At 32.3% G+C, this 12,394-nt stretch overlaps 1 protein-coding gene across 1 annotated transcript in view; it reads right to left on the bottom strand.

Moving 5' to 3' along the window:
- LOC148623540 (metastasis-associated protein MTA3-like) overlaps positions 1–12,394 on the bottom strand; it is a 41,643-nt gene that overhangs the window by 13,280 nt on the left and 15,969 nt on the right. Inside the window, exons 7-11 of the mRNA XM_088565419.1 lie at positions 7,060–7,159; positions 4,937–5,125; positions 3,555–3,629; positions 2,704–2,762; positions 607–692 (exon numbers count right to left, since the gene is read on the bottom strand). Coding sequence (XP_088421545.1) covers positions 607–692; positions 2,704–2,762; positions 3,555–3,629; positions 4,937–5,125; positions 7,060–7,159 — 509 coding nt within the window. The remainder of the gene's footprint in view (positions 1–606; positions 693–2,703; positions 2,763–3,554; positions 3,630–4,936; positions 5,126–7,059; positions 7,160–12,394) is intronic.

The following is a 12,394-nucleotide window of genomic DNA, read 5'->3' as shown; positions in this document are numbered from 1 at the left end:
ATTGAAAATACAATAGATTCTATTGTATTTGGGTGTCATTTACCGAGTTATCTCCCTTAATTTTGAAATCTACAGTACATTTTATATAATTTTTATCTCCTAAGAACATGGGTTATATGAAAAACTGAATATTAATTTCTGTTTACTGTGGCAATTTAAACAAAACATCAAAAATAAAAATATGTAGGCTTTTTACCCATGAATTACATTTTGCATGATTTTTAGCTGGAGTGCTACTTAATCAATTCCAACATTTCTTTTGTGGTTTGGAACCATGTTGTAAAATTTCGTAAAGATCAACCAACCAATTTCAAGTTATCTAATGAAAATGTCTACTTAACAACATGCTATTATACAATTGCAATTTTGGTGTAGTCCTTTCATAAAAATAGTCCCTTACCATCAGAAATACACAAAATGTGTACATCATTTTGATTTAGTCCATAATGGTCTGTTTTAATTTCATAAAACAAAGGCTGTGATTGTACTTTTTATGTATGTAGAAACAACAGTTTTTTTTATTACAAGTTGCTGAGATGTATATATATATTGTAAAGATAAATGATATCAATCGCTGTAGACTTTTGATAGTATTATGACACATACCATAACAGCTTTCACAAGCTCTACCAGAGACTTGTCCATCCAGACCATTGGATTTCCCATCTATTGCTGCAGGATTAGGTTTGTTACTGCAATAAGGCCAATTAAACTGTCAATTCTCACTAAACAAGTTAATTGGCAAAGTATGTCCTTTTATTATTATATATGCAAATATATATACTGCACCATATACTTAATGTATAACATCTTCTCTTTAGTATTTTTTTTATCAAAAACAAAGTACTTTTAATAAAAACAAAAAAGGACAACATAAATGCTTGAATTATGGTCACACAAAATAAGAGGCTCACAAGAGTATGAACTGCTCATCTGTTCAGTATTGAAAGTATTGTTATATTCAACTCTTTAAATCATTATGTATTTATAATCAAAATATTAGTGATATATATACAAATTCAGCAACTTCAGTTTTCTGGACAACAGAAAAAAAACTGGAAAAATTGATCAGGGGATACCAAAATAGTTAAGATTTTTTTCTGAAATTTGCACTTAAGACAGATTTTATCATACTAAACATTTTTCAATTCTTTGAAGGGCACTAACAAGGAGTTGTCTGATAACTTTGACCCAAAAGAGACTTTTGTAGACCTTATCAGAAGGATCATTCATCAGTTGAAAGTTTTTTTCCGATCAGTTATAGTTGTCAAAATACTGACTGAAAATTGCAAAAAAAAAAAAAAAAAAAAAAAAAAAAAAAAAAAAAAAATCATTTTTCGCCTTTCAAGGGCAACAACTCTTAACAGGAGTAATCCTTTGACCCAATAGAGACTTTTGTAGACCTTTTCACACGGACCATTTCATCAATGAAAGTTTTTTTTCAAGATATTGGCTGAAAACTACAAAAAAACTTTCAAGGGCAATAACAAGTTTTCCAACAACTTTAAAACAATAGAGACTTTTTTAGGCCTTAACAAAAAGATCATTCCATCAATTGAAAGTTGTTTTTCTATGTATTATAATTTTCACAATACTGGCTGAAAACTACAAAAAAAAAACCATTATATTCACCTTTCGAAGGCAGTAACAAAGATTTGTCTGACAACTTCCACCAAATGGAGATTTTTGTTGGCCTTATAACAAAGATCGTTTCATCAATTGAATGTTTTTTTTCTACCTATTAGAGTTATCACAACATTGGCTGAAAACTGCAGAAAACATTTTTTTCCCTTTAAAGGCCATTAACTCTAACAAGGAATTGCCTGTCAACTTTAACCCAATACAGACTTTAGTAGAGATCTTCAAGCTAAAGAAACACAGTCACTTTTATTTTCCAATATCTCTTATAGTTTTTGAGATATATGTAGAAATTGGTGACTTGACCCCTGTGGTCTAAAAATAGCAATGACTGCCATGATTTATGCATTATCTACATAATCCATACAATTTTTGAAGCAGTTACCCTAAAGATGCCAGTGATCAAGTTTGGTAATAATGCACTGAGTGGTTCAGGAGAAAATTTTAATCAAAAGTTAACATCGACGACAGACGACAAAGGATACCAAGTGATGACAAAAGTTCACATGGCCTTTTAGGCCAGGTGAACTAAAAATGTCTAGGTTCTAAGGCCACTTTAAAAAAAAAAAATATGCAGGAGGGCTGCTAATTCTTTTATGGTCAGGAGCAAATAGACAAACTTTTCATGGAAACATTTCATGATATAAACTGCTCAAGCTGATAAATTTTTATTATAGTGTAGCACGTGGAGGAACATGTGCATGATACTCCATGGCTTCAAAATCTTCCTATAGAAACAATTTTGCATGATATTAGTGGCCATGTTTTAATCTGTGTCAAATAACTACATCTACTGAAGCACTGAGAACCTTCCCTGCCAATGATCTTGATGACAAATTTATACAACAGAAACCATTTTCTAGACCAGGCACGAAATAAATCAGAATGTTTCAATTCTTTATTTTTTAGCCGTGGAATAAAAATCAGTGATGCGGGAGTATTTTAGGGATGCAAAGGTGCCTGAGAACCTACACTATATTTTTTTATAGCTTTAAGTATCTTTAATAAGTGATTGCACAAAATATTCAAAAACCAATGAAATTTACTTCAGCATAGATAACTTACTAGTTTGGAATGTAAACCTGTTTTAATTTACTCTCTGCCTCAGCAGCTTTTATTCTTTTCTGAAATGTTAGAAAATATGGTCCAGGTGAATAATAGTAACAAGACCCACATAGATCTGGACATTTATCATATATTTGTCAGCACATAAATATCATTTATATGTAAATAAACACTATAAATTGGCAAAATTAAAAGTAAATAAACAGTAAAATGTGGATTTGTAAACACAATAAAATCTGAATCTGCAAAAAAAAAAAAAAACCATAAATAAAAGAGCGAAAAAAAACCTACATCCGTTTTGTATATATAAATATCAAAGCAAATGACAAATGGGCTCTATATTTTCTACATAAAATAGCATGAAATATGTGTACTTCACCACAATTAGGATAAATTTTCTAATACTGCTCTATTTTCACCTTAAATTTAAGTGCAACATAGCAATGAAACTTTGTTCTTAAAGAATCCTACTTAAGAAGTAGTGATTAAATAAACAGGATCGTATAAATATTTACAGAATATTCTTTGTTTACATATTATTTGCAATACTTGTATCAGTACCAAAACGACTTAGTGACGTCATAAGCCAATCGGAAGCTATCGGTAAAAATCAATAAAGTCCAACTATGATCTTCCTTCAGATAGGAAAGTTCTGCAAGATGGCTATCCACTTATATTTCAAGGATTTCGAACTTTTGCATAGCCTTGAGCACTTTTAAAAGCACATTTTGCACTAAAAGTTATTTATTTTTGTTTACGTGGGTATGATTTATCATAAGAGACTAACTGAATGCAAAGGTGGTCTTTCTCTTTAACTATGTAGCCTATTATGCAACTGACATTATACATACTTGTTGAACATATCTATCTGTTGTTTTCCACATGTAGTAATACTCTATGATACTTTTTAAAGATTTCCAAGGAAGCTGTGAAAAAATACATTGAAACAAAGTATTAGTCATAACAGTAACAGTTATAACAAATATACTATATATGTCTAAGAGTATTTGTTTATCATTCAGCAGTACAGAGTATTGAAAACCAAAATGAAATTGGATAGACTGTTTTACCTTACTTCTTACAAATTATTATATCGAGAATCACAGGAAAATGAACACTTAATGCTGTACTCATTGCTTTTTTCTGTAGCAGTGATTTATTAAAGTTTCCCATGTAAAATATTTCAATAATTCACACTGTGAAATTATTTAGTTATTTAACTCTCAGACTTTCTACCGCCAAGACATGAATACCAATTCACACACTCATCAAATATAGGTGTTCTTCAGCACTCGTGATCATATAAAGGTAGTTCACTCTTTCCAATTAATTATCCTATAAATCTTATCTCAATCCAAAGATAAATTTATCCATTGAGGTGACAAAGCTGCAATTAAATAATATTAGCTTTTCTAGGTTGTCAAGTTCGGAGAATAACAATTTATAAAGTTCATAATACTTTTCTAGCAAAACTAAAAGTTTGAAACTTTAAGCAACCCCATCAAACCCCTATTCTAAATTCAAAGCATCCCCTCAAATAGTTGCTCATAAAATTATACCGAAAATAAGAGATAAAGTTCAACTCATTAAGCCATGTACAAAATATTGTAAAAGCTGACTAAAGTTAACATTTTGGTGGTTGTACCTTTATTATACAGGTCCAGCATAACATAATACTGTAAAAGTACTGTTATTCGTGGGGCACCAATTTTTGGGTTTTCTTGGGAATGCCAAACCATGAAATTTGGTTCCCAATGAAAAGGAGATTACCATTGACATGAATACTGAAAATCTCAAAATTCAAGAATCCACAAACTTGAGCTTCTTCCCTAATCCACGAAAATTGGTATCCACAAATTAAAGTACTTTCACAGTAAGTAGATGATGTACAACTTGGCATACCATGTATTTCTGCCTTGTATGGTTGGACAAGGTGATAACATGAAGGGTGCATTTATTACAATGGAATTCAAAGCTTAGTCTCATCAAGCACATCATTATATGACCACAACATGTTGAGCTCTGCTAAACAAGTGTGGACACATTAGTAGGTATTGACATTTATATAGAGATTTCAAGTTCAAAATGGACATAACAACTGGCTTGGTCATGATATTGCACAAAAATTGAAATCAATAAAAGTTGAAAGAAGGCTACTCATCAAACACGGTACACCACTGCCTTCCATCCATATTTCTCAAACACTACATGTAAACAATGGTAAATTACTCACAAAATCTTGTCTGATATCATTAAAATCTTTGCCATATTTCTGTAACGCCTCTTCAAAAAGATTTGCTTCTGATGCTGACCATTCTTCCATTTCATCTCTACACAGTACAGGCCCACCAGAAGGGACTAAATTATTGGCTGCTTTAGATGTGTCATAAGAAGCTTTATGAAGAGTATCCATGGCATGGAACTGAAACATAGTCATAGCAATCTTGGAAATAAGAAAACTACATTTGACAATAAAAGGTTTTTGTAATGTATTGACAAGGATGGTACTGAAAATTTTTGAACAAGAGGCTCCCAAGTCCTGAATTGCTCACCTGGTTAAAGTCTTCAAGGGCAATAAATTAAACAAGGAGATGTCCAACAATTTGACTCTTTGGTAGGACTTATCAAAAGGATCATTTCAGCAAAGTTTCTTTCAATCATAGTTTTCAAGATATTGGCTGAAAACGGTAAAAAAAATTCAAGAGTCGCCTGATAACTTTGATCCCTGAGGACTTTTGAAGGACTTATCATAAGGATTCTTTAAGAAATTGAAAGAGTTTGGCTAAACCTAACGGTTTTGGAGATACATTTGTATATGCAAAAAACTACTGTCTGACCCCTATGGTCAAATTTTAGTAACGATTGCCATGTTTTTCATCAGATCAAAAATCCAACATCAGTTCTATGCAGGATACTCCAAGGAACATTCATAACAAGTTTATTTCCAATTGGTCAAGTAGTGTTAGAGGAGAAGATTTTTGAAAGAAATAACATTAAAAACAGTAAAAAAAAAAGTCGAAAAAGGGCAATAACTCTAACATGGCTTAACAGATTAAAATTAAAATTTGACCACAGATAGATCTCATCATACTGAACACTTTTACATTTGTGTCAAAATTTGGCTCACCTAACAGTTTTGGAGATAAATGGAAAAAGCTACTGTCGTCAAGTAGTGTCAGAGGAGAAGAGTTTTGAAAAATTGTTAAAGACAGACGACAACAGACGCAAAGTGATGGCAATAGCTCACATAGCCTTTGGCAAGGTGAGCTAAAAATTGTTAACGGACAAAAAGTGATGACAATAGCTCACATGTGCTAAAAAGTAATAAACATTTTGTGAAACACATAGACTGCGTCTATTCAAAAATATGAAGGAACTAGTCCTAATAGAATCAAAATAAATCACAGATTTAATCATTGTTTTACCACAGGCCATTTATGTCATTATTTAACCCCTCCCTCTCCATAGGGGGAAAACAACGCAACATAAATGGCCAGCCGTGGTAAAACAATGATAAAATGGAGTTTCCATGATTTATTTCTTTCCTAATACTTATTAACTAAAGTCAATCAATTAATGATTTTCCCAATTTTTTAAACCTGTCCAAAATCAACTTGCAATCAAATTTGAATGAAAGTATTATCCTACACTGTAATTATAATAAAACAGAACTAATTTTAGGTTCAGAAAATAATGTCCTTGACCAAAATATTAAGATTTTCCAAAGAAGACTTTTTTATCAATTTGAATTTTCCCATCAATTTTACTTGGTTAGAAACACTGCTCTTCACTTCCTGTTTATTTATTATAAAAAATGACGATAATATAGAAATTTTGACTGATAATTATATCAAATGGAACCTGTTTAGCACATTTAATGCTTCTTACCACATTATTGCAAAAACTTCATTCACTAAATGCTAATTTATTACCAAACATCCAAAAAAATCCCACAAATCTTAAGTTCAGTAGAAGACTGGATCTAAATTTTATTTGCAGAAATAATAGAACATTATTGAGATGAATAAATGCCAGAAACATATTTACAGGTTATAAAAGATGTATTGAATGATATAAAAGCGATATAGGAAACAGATTTATAAAAGCTTTGAGCTTGTTTCTGAATCCTAATTGTTAATTTATGTAAATTAATAGTATATTTTGTATGTTTTCATGAATAAATATTGTTTACACTAAAAGGAATTACATTTGGACTATATTTTTGTGTAGTGTTAAGAAACAGTAGGAAAGTTCAAGGCATGAACTGGCAACATAAGGTATTTTGATAAATCAAAATGCCCAAAAAGGAAGTAAGTGATAACAATAACTCAAATGGACCTAGCTAACAATGCTTACCAGAGTTATATCACGTGAAGCTGCAGCAGCACTCATATGTAAACTAGGCTGTCTTACAGTACTGGTACAGTCAAGTGCTCTGGCAAATGTCCCAACAGACCTGTAAAATGAAAAAAAAAACATCAACAAAATGGTCCAAACAACTGATGAGTGTTATATGGCAAATTTAGTGATTTGAAATTATTTTAAAAATTCAAATAGATAGCCCTCATGAACATATAACAGTACATGTACAATAAACCAGTGGTACTCACAATTTCATAGCTTTAAAATAACTTTCATAGATCACTTCAGACTAACATTTGCTTTTGTTTCATAAATGTTTTATTCATAGTGGTGGATATATGAAATGTATTAAGTGAGGTCAAACTAGACACACACTTGTTTGGACCTGCCTCATCCTCATTTATTTGTCAGCAGACAAGTATCATCGATATGTATATAAAAAAAACAAGAGGCTCCAAGGAGCCCGAATCGCTCACCTGGATAAATTTTGCCTTTCAAGGGCAATAAATTAAACAAGTTGTCCAACAATTTTGACTCAATAAGACATTCGTAGGACTTATCATAAGGATCATTTCACTACCGTATTTTCTGGACAATAAGTCAATGTGGTGTGCAAGTCGAATTGCCTAAATTTTACCAAAATCGACCAAAAAACATAGGTAAGTCGAGGGTCAGACTTGTGCATTTATATCGTACATGTCAGTGGAGATCCGAGTTGAGCGGTTTGTTTTCAACAGCATATGATTCCAGCAATGTTACTGAGAATAAGATTTCTGAATTAAATAAATAAATGTGTTTTTGTTAAAGTGTACTTTAACCGCAAGTTCAATTATTTTTATTGAATGGCGTGTCCATGGCTCTGAAGCCATAGATCATCAGGAGTATGAAACCATAAACAGGTAAAAGTATTGGAGATATATGCGAAAAACTACTGTCTGAACACAACGTTAAATTTTCAGAAATGGCCACCATGTATTTCCACGGATGAAAAATCCCAAAATCAGTTCTACGCAGGATACACCAAGGAACATTCATACCAAGTTTGGTTTCAATTGGTCTAGTAGTGTCTGAGGAAAAGATTTTTGAAAGAAATAACATTAAAAATAGCAAAAAACATTGAAAAAGGGCAATAACTCCAACATGGCTTAACGGATTAAAACGAAAATTTGATAACAGATAGATCCCATTATGATGAACACTAATATCCCAGTCAGAATTAGCTAAACCTAACAGTTTTGGAGATATATGCAAATAACTACTGTCTGACCTCTATGTTCTATTTTTAGTAACTGCAGCTATGTTTTTCGACAGATCAATAATCCCCACATCAGTTCTATGCAGGATACCCTGACGACGACGGACGCCAAGTGATGGCAATACTTCACATGGCCTATGGCCAGGTGAGCTAAAAATAAGCAAGTTAAACAAATATGTCTAAAATAGGAAGTGCACATTTTCATCATTAACATCAAGTATGTTTTAAAAAGAAACCTAACATTGGTTAATATTTTTCCAAAAAAAATTCAAGCCCCATTATTAAATTTATGTATAAAACCAGAGTTTATTGACTGTCACATTTTTACAACAATTGTCAACAGTGGAGAGATGCTACAAATCGGTGAACACTGAAAGTCACAATTACAATCTATAAAACAATACATTTGAAGTTGAAATAATAAATTGAGGAGTTATGTATGAAGAAGGTCATATGTTAACCGCTTGATATGACTTCTGCTGCCATGACATTTGAGATACCGAGATCCAATTGAACGTTCATTCACTGTAATTGTTCAAAGCTTTCCTGATTTTGTGGATCCACAGTACTATCCAAAACAATGAAAACTGGTGAACCATGAACAATGAAACCAAAGTTCATGAAAATGAGATCATTGACCTAACAATTTTAATTGGTATTTTTGCTCACAAAGGTAATACACCTGCTTCAAATGGACTCAAATGTAAAACCTTCAATTTGGATTTATCTCCCTTTGAAGTCATCCAATAGTAATTATATTCTTTCATGCACATCTACATATGATACCCACCTTTCTTATTAAGAAAAACTTTGAGAGGTTTAGGAGTTGCACTTACAAGGTTTTAACAGTATGGATTATCTCCCTTTGGAATTGTGTACTTTCATGCACATCTACATATAATGCAAATCCTTTCTATTAATTCACATTAAATCCCTTGAGGGGTTAAGGAGCACCTGCACTTAACCTTGTAGTGCTATATGTATTATATAGGGCTCAGGTGCTGTGGCTGAGAATTTTTTTATATTCTGATTAAGGAGATAGTTTGATCTAATGATTTTAGCAACTTGATTTCTAAGATAATGTAGTCATGCCATATTTTGTTGGTGAGTACCTGTACTTTTATATGCTAATGATAGTTTGTAACTATGATCTATTTTTACCTGTTAATATTAATTAATATGTGAAAATAAAGGTATACAGTGGATTCTGCTTTTTTTCATAGCCTATTTGCCAGTAAAAATTATGCAAATAACTATTCTTAAAACCGAAATTACGATTTTACCGGAAGTGTGAGTTCAGGTAAGAGGACGATACTGTGGATCAACCAGGGATATCACTGTTCAACATTTTTCATCTGGTATTTAATTGTTATAGACCTTCTCATTGCATTGTTCTTTTATCAATAAATAATAATATGTATTGTGTTTGTCTTATTTATTGACCTTCTTTACGTTGTGTGTATTTATAAGTAAAACCACGTGTTTCTCATCTATAAATAGTCAAGTAATTTTCTGTGAAAAAAAATCCCATATTTCATATTTCAGCCAGGATTCAGTGTAATTTTCATCAATGTTTGCAGTTTGTGCGCTTTTGAAATGGGCTGTGTTTTTATATGTGTCATTGACCTCGACATATTCCTATGAAGTGTGCATGAAATCAGGGATTGGGAGCATCCCAGTTTCTTCAAAATTTTTGTCTGTGACAGTTTCTGGTCAAGAAGTTTTATAACTTCATACTTGTCAACAAGTGTGAGATCGTTACGCTTTCGCTTAGACATTGTACAGAATGAATGATGACTTTTAATTTTCGGTTGATATTTATGCCTAGTAACTCAAGCTCACTAAAAACTGTTCAGCTCATTCAAGAAAATCAAATTTACATTGATAAGCATTTGTAGTCGGAAGAATTTAAAAGGGACAAAAAATACCCCAAGCTGAACCCCAAGCCGCATTATAAGTGTTCACATCAGGTGATGTTTGGCATGTCGTCAGAAGTCATTGTTCACCTAGGTGCTTGTTTATTTTAATGCAATTAGAAATCATTTAAATTGTCTTTTATGTCCATTATGTTTTCAATCCATTATTAACACTTCTTTCATTCATACTTTATTTAACAAAATAATTATGACCTGCCATGACATGTTGACAAAATAACAGCTGTATTAGCAAAAAGAAACATCTTTTATTATTTACCTGATTAACTCGTACTAATTTGTAAATAAAGCACCGCCACTTCCAGTTCAAACAATCTGATAACGAGGTAACATTTTACTTTCATACCTATCACCGGCAAAATTCTCTATGCAATAAACCGAAATGCACCTGCAAGGCCTATGCAAATACGCAATTTTTTTCCCTAATAGAGTAATAGGAAATGGTTTTGTGCAGGAGAAAATTATGCTAATAACTGAAATATGTAATAAAGCGATATGCGATTAAGTGGAGTCGACTGTATATATTTTATGCTTAAATCTTGCCATTTTCCCACATGGAAGTTGTCTGTGCACCATGAATTGATTTTCAAACAAGATTCAACACTTCAGTCATAAATATTTCAGTAAGGCCAAGTAAATGATAGCTATAAAAAGATAACAGGTTGATAATTTTTTCGAGTGAAATTACTAAAATGTCAGACAGAAGTTTTACACACATATCTCCAAAACTGTTCTGACATAGGGTAAAAGTGTTCAGCATGATGAAAATTTTAATTTTAATCAGTTAAGCCATGTTGGAGTTATTGCCAATTTCGATGTTTTTTTCCTCTTTTTAATGTTTTTTCTTTAAAAAAAATCTTCTCCCCTGACATAACTTGACCAAATTTGGTATAAATGTTCCTTAGGGTAATCAATACAGAACTGATGAGGGGATTATTCGTCCAAAAAACATGGCCACTGTCACTAAAATAGAACAAAGGGGAAGTTTTCCGCATGTATCTCAAAACCATTAGCCATAGGTTTAGCCTAATTCTGTCAATTGCCAAAATGATCTTTATTGTAAGGCCCACGAATGTCTCCTTGGGTCAAAGTTGTTGTATGACTGCTTGTTAGAGTAACACCCTTATAAGGTGAAATATGACACAATTTTTTTTTTACAGTTTTCATCCAATATCTTGAAAACCATGATAGAATGAAAGAAACTTTCAATTGCTGAAATGATCTTCATGATAAGGCCTACATAAGTCTGCAGGGACGCCTCCTTGTTAACAGTTATTGCCCTTACAAGGCCAAAAAATGATGTTATTAGAAGTCTTCAGCCAATATCTTGAAAACTCTAATAGATAGAAAGAAACTTTTGGTGGACAAAATGATCCTTATGATAAGTTCTGCCAAAGTCTTCTTGAGTCAAAATTGTCGGATAACATCTTGTAAGAGTTATTGCCCTTGAAGGCAAAAATTTAACCAAGCGAGTGATTCAGACTAATTGGAGCCTCTTGTCCCCCTTTGGAGTCATTCAACAGTAATTAAATGGTTAAGGTAGAGTTGTACTTACAAGGTTTCAACATGTAAAATCCTTAATTTGGATCATCTCCCTTTGCAGTCATCTGACAGTAATTATGTTCCTACATGTACATCTACATATGATACCCAACCTTCCTTAAAAAGTTCATAAAGATAACCTTGAGGGGTTTAGGAGGAGTTGAGCTGATAAGGTTGTAACATGTAAAACCCGTAATTTGAATTATCTCCCTTTGGACTCAGTCCACCGTATTTATATTCCTTCATACACATTTACATATGATTCTTAACCTTCCTATCAAATTTCATCAAAATCCCTTGAGCAGTTTAGGAGGAGCTGTGCTTACGCGGTTTTAACATGTAAAACCTCTAATTTGAATTATCTCATTTGGAGTCAAATGATAAAAAAAAAATTTGGAGTCCGCCAACAGTATTTATATTCCTTCATACACATCTGTATATGGTATTCAATCTTCCAATATAATTTCATCAAAATCCCATGAGTGGTTTAAGAGGAGCTGTGCTTACAAAGGAATGGGGACTGACGGACAGACAGACGGGGTGATTCCTATATACCCCCAAAGTCTGTTTGCAAGGGATATAATATTAAACTTTTCAA

This window comes from Perna viridis, chromosome 2 (genome assembly GCF_037379345.1).
Source record: "Perna viridis isolate PV_CMFRI_1.1 ecotype Kerala chromosome 2, ASM3737934v1, whole genome shotgun sequence".
Classification (NCBI taxonomy): domain Eukaryota; kingdom Metazoa; phylum Mollusca; class Bivalvia; order Mytilida; family Mytilidae; genus Perna; species Perna viridis.
This window is presented reverse-complemented; position numbering and strand designations above follow the sequence as displayed.